General features: G+C 48.5%; 1 protein-coding gene across 1 annotated transcript; it reads right to left on the reverse strand.

The window, feature by feature from the left end:
• Positions 1-14,127: 14,127 nt before the first annotated feature.
• LOC131214679 (protein odr-4 homolog) lies at positions 14,128-15,716 on the reverse strand. Its single transcript, XM_058209018.1, has 2 exons — positions 14,793-15,716; positions 14,128-14,724 (listed from the first exon to the last, which is right to left on the reverse strand). The coding sequence occupies exons 1-2, from the start codon at positions 15,555-15,557 to the stop codon at positions 14,149-14,151; spliced, it is 1,341 nt and encodes a 446-aa protein (XP_058065001.1). The 5' UTR covers positions 15,558-15,716; the 3' UTR covers positions 14,128-14,148.
• Positions 15,717-15,812: the final 96 nt, after the last annotated feature.

A 15,812-nucleotide genomic window follows, 5' to 3' on the forward strand; every position in this document is an offset into this window, starting at 1 on the left:
TTAACTTTACAGATACATCGTTCGTGTCAACGCGGCAGTGTCCAGCGCTGGGTGGCCATGATGTCATGTTCGCTTACAAATAGTTTCAGTCGTAAATGCTCATGAATCAGCTAATTCGATTTACCGCTTAATGTGATGCGCGAAACGGTTTGTTTTCTTCTTTAGCAAATTACCCCGTGGAAGTCGTTGTTGGTGAGACGACCGTCATTCTCGCAGACGGTGGGAAATTGTGCCACCTGTCGGACATTAACGGAATCCTGGTGGTGCGTTCGCGTGCATGCTGACTGAATCCCATGAATAATGCGTGCAGTATTACGCGCGGCTTGAACTGGAAGCAATCAGTCGCTCATGACTATGCATTTGGCACTGGTGGCTACGATGGTGTGCAGGTGACAGGATCACGATCTACATCTTGAGGCACGATCGATACTCATGTGTGATCGAACCGGAGCTGGACCGATTAGAAAATCGCAACCGGAACGTGGCAGGAACGTAGGAGGCGATTCTACAGGCACGTGTCAAACCCGCGTTCTTTTTACGATATCGCTCGAGTTCCGGGAAGGTTTCCAGAATGGTTCGGAAAGGAACATAAATCTTAGTGAGAACACCTGCTTGGAATTGGATGCTGTGGGCGCACGCGTGTCTAGGTTTTCAATTTAATTTTATCCCTACAGTGGCCATTATGAAAAGGTCCAAGACAAATCAATTATAGCCGTAATGTTGTGGTATGAGATATTTTAATCGTTTGGGTTGGGCTCGTTTCATATGGCACGTGCCTATCTCATGCTGTGCTAACCGGTGCGCAGTAGCTACCAATAGGTCGACCTGACTCAACGGTCTGAGTAAGACCGTTCGTAGCTTGTTTTTTCTTTCTCTTCTTAAAACACACTACCTGCTTAATTGGTGTAACCATCGCTAATGAGACAGCTCTCGCTAGCGATCACTCTCATCGCCATAAACGCTCGTCTGCAACAAGGTAATGGATAGTGTTGCGGCCATTAGAAGCTGCTAGGATATTAGGTCGGCAGCGGCAAGTACTAGAATCGTTAAAATTTCTCAAATGACCACTAATACAAGCTATCTAATGGTTGCACGTATAAATGCTTTCTCGGCACTGACTTACACTCGGCCGAACGTTGCGTGCTGCCTGCGTACCAGTTGCATGCGTTGGCCATTACATAAAGCAAAAGGGTTGCACTCAGTGCACCCTGGCACTTTCTTGTGGGTTGACAAAGCCCTTTGTGGTTCGGCGCAGTGTGCGGCAATCCGGCCGAATTGTGGTCCATTAGAAAAGTGCTAACTGGCGCACAATCAACACTAAGTGTAGCATACGTTAGCGGGCAGTTTTCTTGAATGAAGCCTTGCTAATGGTACTATTTTGTGTTTCTGTGCATCATTCGGAAAAGATCGTCAGTCTTTTCCCAATTTCAACCGTTACATAATTAAAATCATTAAATCAGAATCTAGGGAACCGGAACTTTGAAAGTAATTGTTGGAAGCTCTATTCCCCCGTTACACGTTCGTGCTAATCGCTCAAATGAACAACACTGCATAGAACGATAAAAATGAAATTAAAATTATAATAGCGTTCGCAGTAATCATCCCTCGTGTTGAAGCTGACACCATGACCCGCAGCTTGACTAAAGCTCGCGTTTATGTTTTGATGAATATTAACGGCATTCGCTGAGTGATTTACACATTCCACTTACGATGAACAATACATGACTGAAATAGGAAACAAATGTAGAATCCGGGTCATGCAATCGCAGTCGTTTCGATTAATCGAATCCGATTTGAAATCCATCGGCACACACTGCAAAAAGTAGCCTTTCGTTGTTTTCTATGGAATCATTAGCTTTTGAAAGCTTATTTATGTTTCCATCCTCTCAAAAATCAAATCAACCGTCCAAAATAATTCAAACATAAATACAAACATGCAACGGAACCAAGAAATCCCCATTTAGCAAAGAGAATACTCGTCGCACTTCCAGGGCTTATCGAGAGAAATCTGTGCCAAACCGGCAATCGTCGCAACATTTTCAATAAGGCCATCCATTAGCCTGTGCCATTGCGTACATGTGAGACGTGACTGCGCATAGAATCGGAACAGGACGGAACGGCCTTTCGAAACTCGGCGTCCGGAATCGCGGGATTCATTGAACTCCATCTAACGCAGCCTGGTTCGGCATTCGACATTCAACACGGTCAACCGAATGCGACGTTTTATGGCCGTACTAGCGTGCCACTAGCATATCCGTGAATGCGCTGGAACATAGTAAAGCAGCGTTTCGTGACATTTGGCAGTATTTAGGTGCACAGCAAAATTTTAGAACGCTCGCTGCAATGCGCCAAGGGAGCCAAACTTTTAGATCACAGCATGCTGCAAAAAGTGACATGTCGGTAAACGAGTTTCCATTTCCGAGCTGTCAAAACTTTTGCCCCCACAAACAACCATATGTTTGCGAAGCGATTGTTTCTTTGATTCACCACCATGCCATTCGATTTTTGGTGCACTGTTCTATTCGATTCCATTTTTATGGTTTGAAATTTGGAAATCTCCATTTCTAATCGGGGGCAATTTTCCTAGAAGTCAACCACACCCCAAAGGCGGTCGCACACCCCAACGATACTGCGAGTGCGATCCATATTTTACATGGCTCAGTAACATCCTTCGCTTACCTTTTCTTCCGCATTCTCATCGCACGGCGGCTCCGTCTCCGGCGTAGGCTCTTCCGGAATCGTATCGTTGCTAACGTTCGTGGCCATTTTCTACTGCTGCGCCAATCGAAATCGATCGTAATCACACCGACGTGAGCGGCCTCCTGTTTCGCTGGGGGCTGCTCTACGGCGACACACAAAAAGGATGATTTTCACAATGCGTAAACAATCGCTAAGGAGGTGGAACCACAATCGTTCAATCTACGTAAATCGAACCGTACAACGTGTAGCCCTAATGCATCTTTTATTTTTTGTTTTGCTCGCCACACGCATCCGGCACGGAATGATTTTAAAATTATAGGGAAACGAAACCACCAAGTTACTGCACACTATTATTATACGGTTAAAAACACTCATCAACCACCGATCGAAGTGGGCGTTTACGATGCCTCTTTTTGTGGTTGCTGCAAACACAAACACGCGCACTAACTATCTACGTCACTCGAATCGGGGAATGCGCTGCCGGAGCAAATCATTAGACGATCAAGTTAGTCACTACAATTAATTAATCATCTGTAGCGAGAAAGCAAACGTTTTCTCATGCTGCTTAGCCCGGTTAGCCCGTGAAGACACTACGGAAAGGAGAATACTCTTATTTCACACTACACGTCCGATATTGGTGGTCGATCGAAGAATCAAAGTTGAACGTTGCACCAAATGCTGAACGCTGCCACACGTAACGGTTGCCTTTAAACGGCTGCTATTAAATTTAACAAACGCCACGGCACCTGAACGCACAACCAAAGAGCACAAAAATCGACCAGTTTAATAAGAAAAATTAAATGAAAAAGAAACCCCGATTGTCCGCCCATCGAGGAGTTGGTCAGCGCCCACACGCCCTGCTTGCTGGCGACTGAGTGACTGTCTGCGCGGCCCGTGCGGTCCGTGCTGTCGGTGCGGTCACTGATTGAGCTTGTTTTCCACTGTCTTTTTCGGAAAATTTTCAACCATACACCCCACGCCACACGGGCCATCCTTGTTGTTGCTTCTTTTTTCTTAATCCCACCACTGCGCTCGGCTTTTACTCTTCAGTTCGCGAAACGGTTCGTCGCTGAGCGTCGCATCGAAGTCTTCCACCACGAATCGAGGCCCACCGTCTGCGCGTCTTCGTGTCCCCATATCGGTTAAGTGGCCGCATTAGTGTGTGTCCGACGGTGCAACGCTGTATTGGTTGGGTGATCGTTTTGGGGGAGGTGGTTCTTATTTCTTCGGCCGATGGCCATCCATTCTGTGCAGCTATCGTTACTTCTGAGTTGTGATTACCCACCAACTGGTGGGTTTGTGGTTGTAGTTCATTGTTTCCCGGAGAACGTGTGGCGAATAAAAATTACTGGCACAGACCAAGACCTTTCTCAGACCAATTTGCGGTTCGTTTGGCAGAAACATATTTTTTAAAAGACAAAAATAAGTTGCTCAACGTTTACCATAGTGTTAAAAAATGAAGGTTTAATTGTTAAAATTCATGGATAACGCGTTTTTGTTTCTTCAGCTACCGTAATCTTTATCTGATTTTTCTGCGCCCACGGCGAGATAGAACTGAGATTTGCGGTACCAATAGTTCACCGTCTGTCTGATCAAGCCATTCTGTATGTCCGTCCAGTAGTGCGTTAGGGCTACAGCCTGTAAGTCACAGCATTTATGGCAGTCTTTTCCACCTACATGCTGGCCTTCGCCTGCCAGGGGACAGACGAGCAAATGGTGTCGGTGCACCGCTGTGTCGGGGAGCCCTGCGAGCCGCCGGAATGATTGATAGATGTAAATATGCTGACGTGTTGAAATGTTTATCGAAAATGGATGATGATCAGCCAGAAGGTGCACGGCCAGCGGGCCACGGCAAATGTAGGGCCGCACAAAGGGCAACTCGAACCGTTGGGTGTCCTTTAGCTAAGGCCACCCACGATGTGGAATGTAGGGCCACGATACTCTTAGTTGTGATCTTGCGAACCGTTCTTAGGCTCCTTTGCATTCGAGTTCTGTGCCCACCTCTGGCATCTGGCGTTTTGTTTCCTATCGGAACAAAAAAAAAGGATTGCACTATTTTGCATAGCCAATTCTAGCCTTTATCCGCCGAACGGTGGATTCATTGATTTCAACGCCTTCCATTGGGTCGCCCACGCTAATGATGGTTAATTGTCGCCGGCTCGACCACGATCGATGCTCGCGGTGGTTCGATCGTTCACAGGACAGAATCTGCGCGCGCGTGCGGTCAACTTGGGCAGGTGAATTAAGTTTTAATCACCGCCCCACTGAAGCTTGTCACAAATAAAAAAATGCAATTAAGCTTCTAAGCAAACACATACGGGCACACGCCTAATCGAAACCTAATCGTGTCCGACGGCCGGATTTGCGGGCGCGATGGTCAGAGAGCCTCGCGATCCTCCGAGCGCTGCGTTAGGTTGGCGCCTCCGCCTCCATCAGATCGGCCAGCTTGTCGTCACCCAGCCGCCTCCCCCCCCAGCCGTTCGGCGGATTACGATACGCTCCGAGCATGCATAATTACCGATCGATCACGGCAGCAGTTCCGACCGTCGACGTCAGTGCGCGCCACAAAACTTGCGCCGAGTTCAATGTCAGCGTCCATTGCCTCGCCGCCTAACGATCGCTCCGTAAGCATATCCGCTGGCCTGCGCCGTGGCCACGCTGGCGTGACCGTGTGCGGCGTGCCACGGTCACACACCCGATCTCGGTGCCCGGCGCCACTTCCTCGTGCGACGTGCGACTCCTCCGCCGCCGGGGCGCGCAGGAGGAGGAATTTTAATTGAAAGGACAATTTTAATTGCCACTCTGGCCGGCTCCGGCTCTGCCGAGTCCTTCCCCTCTCCGCCAGCCAGCCCACCCCCGGGGTCTGGTCAGTCGAAGAAATAGGTCGACGACGGTCCGCGCTGGTGGCGAAGATTTATGACGTCTTCAAAACGCACCGGTGCTGTGGCTTTGAGTCTGCTATCGTTTGCCGATCGGCGGACGCGGCGCGGCGCGGCTTTAAAGGCGATATTGGTTTTCAGGTGCCTCACCGAATTGGGGCAGTAAACAAACAGAGTTTGCTTTGCCCAATTTTTTATCATTACCTTCCTTCCGATCATGTGCTTCCAGAAACTGGTCAGCATCGTGCGTCTAACCTTTCTGCCGGTCCAATTCCATGCTCCGTGCTTTACAAATCTAACCGCTCGGGGCGACGACTAGAACCGCCCATCGCATCGCAGCACATCGAGAGCCGTCCCATATGCCATCCTCTAAGAACCAGCGCTAAGAACAACCCCGTTTCCCATCTTGCCACGGGCAGCGTTATTTATGCGAAGCATTGGACCGGGAAAAGGTCAGTGGCACACATAAGTGGCGCACTGGCGGCTCATGTGTGCGCCGCGCGTGTGTTCTGGTATCGGCATGGAAAATCTGCCATGAAAAAAAAATGTGTGCCATCGGAGTCAGGGCCTCCGGCGCGCGATCTGTACAGAATGATTTGTTTCCGCAACGAGCGCGATTAATTTATACGTCTTGATGACCACTTCAATGGCAGCACATAAATAAATGCTCGTTTTCATCGCCGTGACGAGCAGTTACTTTAGCCAAACAGTGGCTTAAACATTATTAAATCATGCCGCATCGCTATTCGAACGTTAATTCTACGATCTTTACGACTGTCCCATGGGGCTTTTATATTAGCTTCGAAAGTCAAAACGAACGTTATTAGTAAAAGGATTGTATTCCTACGACGGAAGGCATTGCCTTTGAGGAGCTATCGTGCAAAAATCTAACCTCACCCTGAATCCGTTTCGTTGTTGCATCGACGACGAGATTCCAACTGAGATACGCGCGGCCCGCGCTGCTTGACTTTTGACATCCGGAATCGATTTTATTTCGCCAATTATACGAAGGATGCAATTTCGAACCAACCCCCGGGGTGGAGGACCCGGGATCGCCATGCTTTCGATATGCAGTTTGCGCTTAATGGGATACTTCACACCGAGCCCGGTAATCCTTTCGGCTTTGGGAATCGTGTAGCGATCGCAGGTGCATTATCGATCGGCTATCGGGTGTTCGGAAAGTGTTTTCCGTTAATCGAGACGGCCATTGCAACTCACCGGCCACCAGCCGGCGAAAAGACTACGACGCCGAAGCCTGGAAGTTGATTGTTTCATAATCATCTCACTTATGGATTACCACCATTTTGATTGCAATTGCACGGCCCGGGCGGTTTTGAGTGGCTCCCAGCGGGAAACGAGTAGATCATTAGTTCGTAGCTTAAAGGATTTATTTCACCTTCTTTTTTTACTGTACCTGACGTTTATACATTTATTTTAGGGGATTGGTACAGTATTTTTTAACGTGTTTCACCTTCTTTCATCCAACACACAACACAATCAACACAAACGATTTCAATTTTTAATTAAAATCCTTCTTATTAATTTATTATTTGTTTTTTTGGCATTTTGTATCGGCTCTTCTCCAATGGAACCGATTCAGTTGCCTCCGTTGCATAATTCATAATGCACCGGATAAAATCACACCTTTCGAAACCATCGCACGCGTTGTTCCACTTATTGGCTAGTTTTTATCTCCTCATCACAATGCACCCACAAATCGGCTTCATTATGGCCGAACGCTTGTTTCGTTTATTAATTGAACCTTATGACTTCAATCGAAAGCCTCCAGATGGCAAAGATGCGATCGAAAATTGCACTGAAACATGGAGTGAAACTAAAACGATCGATGAACGTCCAACCACCGAAGGGAATTCACCACGGCAAAAGGTTGATTTGTCAATAATCGAACGGCCGCCCGGACCGAGGCGTGAAGATGCTCGTTGGCGCCACGCAGCAGCAGCAGCAGCAGCAGATAAATCATCTGCCATTCGTTTCAGGGAGTAGGAAAATAGTCACTTTGTGTACACATTTCACCTTCAAGTTCGCCGGGCGCCGTTCGATCAAGCGGATCGAGCCACCCAGGGCAAACGAGCGAGCCCAGCTCATTGGGAAAACAGCGTTTGTTGAAATGACTTAATTAGCGCCCTCCGTGTCGCCACGGCGGGCCACGGCGGTAGAGGTCGGGTCGGAAAATTATGCATACCGAGCGACCGGATTCGTGAGGAACACCGCTGAACCGTCTCTTTGTTCGCCCATCACCACGGCACTGGGCCAGTCACATTTTGTTTGCCTTTCTTGTTTTTCTTTTTCGCTTTGCTACACCGCGAAGTTCTAGGTCAGGAAGCGACACCTAATCGCGGCCTAAAGGACACCTTGGTGGAAGCCACAGGTGGACCGTCCCGGAGCGGATGGCCCGCTTTCCGTGCACTGGCACTGGAAATTGGATCCAATTTCAAGGGCGACCGACGTATCGTCAGCCGGGGCCGGGTAAGGGCACCCTTTTTAAGTGTCTCAGATTTAAACTCGTCAGAAGGGTTCTCGCTCACGCGCCAGCTGATGAGTCACCGGTAATCAAGCATATAAATTGAATTCAGCGTTTAATCAACGTTCCGTAGGGACGCTACTTAGTGGTCTCGAGGGGCTTTCAATTCCTACTTCTTTCGATACCGAATGGTTTGATTTTTTAGGTTTTTTTTGTTATATTCTTTGCATGTTTTTTTATTAAAATTTTGTCTCAGTTTTTCATTTGGTTCCTACTTTTGGTGTTATCTAAATCATAATTTAATCAATTTCCTTTTAAAAACCTAATGCAATTACACACCTTCTTCCGGCCAATTCAACGGCTATGCTTATCGGTTCTGCGTCATATAATGGAACTAGTCAGTTCCTCGATCGAACATCTTTAATGGGGATAGCTTCACGCTGCGGGGTCGGACAGAACTAGTTCCAATGCCACCGGGAGATGATCGACGATGATGATCCTCATCATCATTATTATTATTAAATCGTTCGCCTGGTAGGAACATCGCAAAACCGCGCGAATGCAAAATAGCGCACATTAATCATAATCGCCGCCAATTTTCTCACTTCATGGATCGTTCCGATTCATGCTCTTCTGCCAGTTTTGTTTCGCCGTTTTTTTATTCGCGGAATAAAGAACACGTCCCGTCGTTGGCAGCCATTTCCGCTCGGGGCTTGCCAGAAGCCGCACGGCATCTGTCGATGCCGATGGTACACTAGTGCAAGTCTCGAGTCTTCAAACGGAGAGGGGCAAACTTCTGATGCAGAGCCCTTCGCCCTTGGCGGGTCTATAATCGGCTACTACGGCCACCTCCGCTGTTGATCTTCTAAGTGCCTGGGGCTTGACGTCGGGTTTCGATCGGCTTCCCATTATCCAGTAGCGTAACCATGACCGTACCCAGCGCCGTCGTGGGTTGTAAGTTAGAACAGTCGTGCACTCCGGTGTTCCGGTCTGGGCTACTGCCCTAAGTTCATCGGCTTCCAGCCGGCCCTATGCTGTAATTCTCTTTGTCTGCTGTGTAGATTTTGTCACCTTCGGTTGGGCATGATAATGCTCCGCGAGATAATTGTTATTTTATCGTGAGGTTCGCGTACTTGCCGTGGATGAAGGCTAAGCTCATAAAACTGATTGCTATTTGCTTGCCGGGAGCAGCATGTTTAGGCACACCATAAAGCCGGCTATAGAAATTTGTTCAACAAATCGTTATTTTTATTGACCTGCCGAGCCTGTTTTCGATTGCAACACAACAGCTTAAAAGGAACAATAACTCAAGCGTTGTGACTCGGTGTGACATTAACCGTTGACTTTAATTTTATGCATGCAGCATAAACGCATCCAAGGTTAAGTGCTCATCATGAAGTGCCGTGCAAAAGTGCGGCCTTTCCGGTGGCTTGCAAGCATCAGGCTCTGGTTTCTAACTAGCCGGCCCTACCGTTGGTCGCTGCATTAAGGCCCGGCGGGCAGTGTCAGAATAAAATTCGCAGAGCGCAGCGGGCGAAGGATTTCACAATTCTTGTGCGCCCTTGCCATCGTTGCAAGTTCATCAATCGTTTCCTTTCGATCGTGGCCGTCAGTGGTTGACGGTGGCCAATCAAAAACACCCCTCCCGGAGAGGGGTGGGGCCCACCCAATCGACCGACCCACCGGCCGGTGAACTCGCTTTCCCAGCCGTGCCTCACCCGTACCGACACCGGTCTAAGGAAGGTTCTTTTCCAGCACGCGGACGGCGAGGGCCGGCACAAGAAATCGGGATGATTTGTTTCGGTCCCAATTGGCGTTGGATTGCGGTCAACGCGTCTGCTAGCGGTGGGAAAAATTATTTATTAGCATTAGTTCTACCTCCGGGGGCCGAACCGATCCGAGTGGTCGAATGGACAACCTGGGACACGGCGATTCTTGGTTCTTGCTGTCAATTCGATGCTGTAGGTTTATGCTAAGCGCTCAATCTAACCCTGACACGCTCATGGGAAAATCTTTGTATGTTTTCGAGTTTAAGGAATCTCTCATGAAATCCTGGGACTGCCCTTCAGGTTTCATTTAAAGGGCAAATGGAAAATTCTGCCAAACCAATTCGTTACCGCCGTCACGCCAATCGATGGGACAATTTATGACAACCGATCAGAGCCGTATTTTTTCCCAATCGATTTATTATCCTTTTCTGTCAGCACGATCAACACGCTCCACACTCGTGTCACTCGACGTTCCCGCTCAAACCTTAAAGCCAATCGCTCAGCAATTGGACTTTAATTGGACGTTCCAACGTTGCTCACGTGAAATTGACAAGAATTTATCTAACGTCCAATGCAGTGGCGAGAAGTTCTTAAGTGCAATTTATGATTGTCTTTGAGTTTGCCGCGGTTCGATTTGGAGACTTATGGCGACCGTGCATCGATCGAGTCGTGCCTCGGCGCAAGAATAGTGTCCTTAGGTTACGCTTTCCATAGCCCATGGCGGTGGTTGGTGATTAGAACTTCCCCAACGAATGGTGGGGTGTTGTGCGTCTCCTACGGAACTACAACAGCTGCTGGCCCGGTGAAGCGTGGCGATCATAAAACCGGTTCAATAATGGAGGAGTGTGCCAAAACGGTGCCTTTTACTGAACAATTTTTTTTTTCGTACCAACATTTTTGACAGGCCGCTCCAGTCGGGCGATTTCCGACTTTTGCCCATACATATCTTCCGGTCACGATCTGCTGGAGACCTCCTTTCACTCTGGCCCACGTTAATCCGTCGCGGTTCGTTAATCATTTTCCTCCCACCAATCGGATACGCACCAAATGCTGTGGTCCGAGCTGTAGGAGATCGAGAGCAAACATTTTTGGCAGATTTTGACAAATAGTGTCTCGCTTGATTGGTTTTGGGTTTGAACCGATAGTGTCCATTGACTCCAGTTGATGTCTTTTAGACGAAGTTACCAAGCTCATTTTACTAATTTAAAGAGTATTTCATAATTATTCGTTGCTGGATTTGCAATACCATAATTCCAATGGTCCTGCAATGTTGTTTTCCTTTATATTTCATTTTAATAAACTATTTATGTATGACCTTATATTAAATTAATTTGTTCTCACGCATTCCGCACACGCACCGTGGCCACAAGCAAAAATTTAAAGCCCGCGGAAGAGTCCCTCGTTAGCGAAGAGAGAAATGGCTGAAAAGGAAATCATGATCATTAAAACAATGGAAAGCCGAAGGAACTTCCCCGAAGCCCGTGAAACAGCAATTAAAGCCATCGTAAGAAAATGCATGAAAAATCTCCCACAAAACAAAAACAACAATAACAATGTAATCATCCGCCCCCTGAACAAAATCGGCTTCTTAACGCATTCCGCGCTCCTTGTAACCGGACGCTTTACGTCCGGTTCCGAGGAGCGCGGCGGCGATCGGAGCATCGGAAACGGCTGCTAAAGTGTGAAGCACCCTTTCATAAATGGCACTTTAAGGGCGCATTCCTGTGTGTGTGTTTGTGCTTTTTATCCAATGCCACCATCGGAACCGCGCGCGAGTTACCCAGTGACCCACTGAGGATGAGGCACCCGCTTGCGCACCATCCACACGCGGCCAGCTCCGGAAGATGATGGACCGCATCGTCGCCATTTTTCTTCTCATCGTTTTTTGCATAGCCGCATCACCGACGCCGCAACTTAAGTGAGCGATTTCAATTAACGATTCCACCGCCAGAGGCACACATCCGAAGGATAGCGCGATAATTAATCCGCCACGCTATGGACATGATGCACCTCCGCCGGTGCCGGTTCGTCGTCGATTTGCATGGATTGGCCGCGGAGTGGAGCACTGTTTGCGCAGTGACCAGCGACAATTAACTTTGAACCACAGGCAGCCAGCGAGCCGGTGGCCGCATTGTTTCGTCGGCTATGTGGCCTACACACCGCGGGGACGAATTACCGGGCAGCTCTTGAAGCTCATCCGGTGGCGAATTGAAAAACAACCCAATTTTCACTCGGGCCGAGCCTTGAGGCAAAGTTTGTCGTCGCGTCTGATCGAGAGATGTTGGAGGATTTCCGTTTTTTCCGCGGCATGGGAAGCATCGTGAAAGATGCGGTACTGGGTCATTAATTAACTCATCACAAACGGAGTGAGACGACGGTCGAAACAATGCGCCAAAGGTGGCATTTTTTGCATTGACGCCCCTGAGAGGATCGTAGCGCGGAACTGTCCATTGGCGAGACGATTACCGACCGAGTGACCGGATACGAGTGGTTAATTAGACTGTTTTTCTTCACAGTCAACGAAAAATCTGAGCCTTCGGTTGCGAATAATCTCATCAGCCATAAATTTGAATGGACTTATACGTTCAAATTTGGTGTGAACCAATTGAAGGTTTAAATGAGCTCGAATTTAATGCTCAGCGAAGGTTTGGCTTTATCTGTGTTCGCAATCGCAGCTCACCTCATTAGTTTACTTTCGGCACAAGTGTTTACCCTCCTGGAGGAAGCAAAACTAACTCAACTCATTTCGGCTCGGTCCGTCACCGGTGAGATGTGAATTTCCCATTCGTAACCGCATCGAAATCGCTCGAAAGAGTGGCAACGCCCTGAAACCGCAGAGAAGGGAAGGCCTTCAAAATGCTGCAATCGTCGGTAATATCATTACGCGACTCTCGTCACGTCGGCCATCAGGTTTCAGCTGTGTTTGTTCCTGTGTACCTCCTTTATGTAACACCGATCGACGCTTCTCTTTTAACCCTGAAAATAGTGCTAATATGTTGATCACCTCAATTTCACCGCGTGGCGAAAGATGCTCTCGAAATCTTGTCGGTCCGCGCTTCGAGCGTACCCATTAGAGAAAGTAAATAAAGGTTTGTTTCTCTCTTGGCCTAGTCCACGTGTCCAGTCCATATAATCACGGCCATCGCGCGAAAGTTTGCGCAAAACAAAAACACATCGAGTGCTCTCGAAAGTTTTGGCAGACGGTAAAGACAGTCCTTTAAATAAATTATTATTCATCGAAGCGGATGTCTGTGTCATCGGCACATGACATTGACACTTGTAGCACGTTACGCCGACGCAATCGCGAAGGCACGCAAAGTCAGTGCTGGGGCCACCATGAGGGACACAACAACAAACCAATTTGTTAATGTCACAAACAACAACCAATTTCGGTTAATGTCCTCCCACATTCGCCCGATAAAGAGCCGAACGGTCGAGCATAAGCACCCCAACGACAACCAACCGACCGCGTGCGTCGATTCCGGTTCGCTGCTGATTTTGCGTGCTCTTCCTGCAGTCCTGGCGTCCCGTGCATGCTGATAAGCACTACGTTTCGTACCTATTTCTAATGACCCAAGCGGGGGTCAAAAGTATGCTTAATCAAAACCAGATGAAGCGCACCCGCCATTATGCCGTTTCCGGCCCTCTGGACAATGTTTAGCACTAACGATTTCCTTCAACACCATATACGCGTGTGCGAAATTGCACGGCGGCCACGATCGATCTTCCGCCACATTCAGCCTTGTTATGCGGGTTCGCCATTAGGCAAAGGGGGCAACGACAAAAATACGGCCATAAGCTCGGATCTCCTGCTGACGTGACGCGGCTAAGTAGATAGTGCACGAAGGTCAAGATCGAATCGTGCCATCCCGGGACGGGCGCAGCGGAATGATTACGCACTCAATGACGAATTGAAAGCAAGTGAAGGGAGATTACAGTGGCAGGTGGTGGCTGAAACCGTGCTAACTTACTCATTAAGATTATGTTTTAACGCCAGCCGAAGTGCATTCCAGCTAAATAGAGTCATAAAGATGCCAATTGTCGAGCCACAGATAGTCTAAGTAGCCATATCATTTAAACACAATATCAAAGCCTCTGAAACATTCAAAACAGCGTTTTGTCGAATAACGGTCGACATTCGATTCAAATGTGCTGCCATCTGCACCTCTACCGTATAACTAAAACTGTGTCTACGCTTCATCCAAGACACACATCGACTGAAATTCGACTCTGTGGAGTTTTATACTTTTGGGATGTCATCAATTAAAGTAAAACGATTCACTTTGCTTTCGCTGTTTGGAAACACAAAATACCCGTTTTACTTCAACATATAGTACACCAGCAGACCGATCACCAACACAAAAGCGGCCCCAATAGCGCTGACGACGGGCATGTTTAGCTTCAAATCGCCATCGCCATCATTTTCGCCCATTCGGCCCATTTCGGACCCGCATTCTTCCGCGTTGTGTCGTTCGTCCTCCTTTACGGCTGGCACGAGCTCAACCGTAGCGTTCAACAGATTCGGCGCAAGATTCACCGCCAGTATGTCATCAATTTGCGTCACCAATCTTTCCTTGGCTTCGTCCGGGAACAGGTAGTCGCTAAACTGCACCGGGAAGTTGGAATACTTCTGCTGGATGGGAAAGTAGATGCGACGTGGCAGTTCGTTCAACGTTATCTTGTCCTGGACGCCATCATCCGTTTGCACCAGGGAATCGCAGTGGATTTGAATGCGCGACATAAGCGACCGCACGATGTCTGCCTTGATGAAGCGCTCCAGTTCCCGGAACGTGCACTGGGAGTGGACGTACACCTGCGAGCTGACGATCCCGTCGAACTTGAGCATCCCATTGTATTGGTCGATCTTTGCTTCACCTTCTTGGAAATGGGTAGGCTAAGAAGAGGGACGGAGGAAATTTAACCGTTAGTGTGTATATACTAAAACGAAGAATCGTTACTCACCGATGGCAGGTACACCTGAACATCCAGCGTAGTGCGCTCCATCTTGCGAAGCGTTCCCTCGACGCTGTCCGATTCCGGTCTCAGCAAACCGTCGAACAAAATCTTTGCCCCCGCCAGCTGCTCGTTGACCATATTTGCGCACTCGGTCAGGTTCGCTTCCGTGTCGTATTGCTGTCCTTTTTCGATTTTTTGTTGCAACGGGCATACGTCGTTCGTTTCGAAGTACGTCTTGAACTGATACCAGGACGATGGTTGCTCCGAAAACTTCCAATCGCACGGCCGGACGGACGGACTGTCCGTATCCAGTGAAACCGTTTTGCAGCAATAGGATTTGTTGCGACACGAATAGTACAACACGAGCTTCTCGTCCCGGTCCTGCTCATCCCAGTAACCCATGAGCAGCGGGTTGGCTTCGAAAGAGGCTTTCATGTTCAGAAGAATGAGCTTCACGCGCTGCAGCAGCGCTTGATCTTCGAACAGATTATTCTCATGGAAAACAAATATGCCCAGCACGTACATTCCGCCCGGAAGCATTCGCGTTTCCACCAGGGCGTGCTGGGAAATTTGACGGACGTCTTGGTCGAGCAACTCCTTCGCGTCACCGTTCGGCGCTCGCTCCGTTTTCAGGCGATTGGCGTGCACAACATAATAGTTGCCATTGGCCACCGGTTGTCCGATCAGGAATCCGACGCACGGTCCAGCATGCTTCCTCAGATATCGCAGCTGCTCCTCGACCAGGCCCTCGCAAAGCACCGCCCGACCCATGTCGACGAAGTATTAGGCACACAGGGAATTAGACAAATGCACAGTAAACGTGGAACGTTCCGGGGAATGATTGAATCGGAGAAATACTCGGTACCGCTACATTAAAACGACTTTCACTAAACGACGATTCGATTTCTGTAAAACGCAGTTACAATTGAAGATTTGTTGTGACTTGTGGCAAACTGAGCCCCGGTGGTGAAACTAGACACGGGCTGTCAAAATGTGTTGGCTCCTGGGTTGTAGATCCACACAACA

Source organism: Anopheles bellator, chromosome 1 (genome assembly GCF_943735745.2).
Source record: "Anopheles bellator chromosome 1, idAnoBellAS_SP24_06.2, whole genome shotgun sequence".
Taxonomy (NCBI): Eukaryota; Metazoa; Arthropoda; class Insecta; order Diptera; family Culicidae; genus Anopheles; species Anopheles bellator.

Coding starts and splice junctions, on each gene's coding strand:
- LOC131214679 (XM_058209018.1), bottom strand. CDS start 15,557: ATGGGTCGGGCGGTGCTTTGCGAGGGCCTGGTCGAGGAGCAGCTGCGA. Junction 14,725..14,792: donor TTCAGGTGTACCTGCCATCG/GTGAGTAACGAT, acceptor CCCTCTTCTTAG/CCTACCCATTTCCAAGAAGG.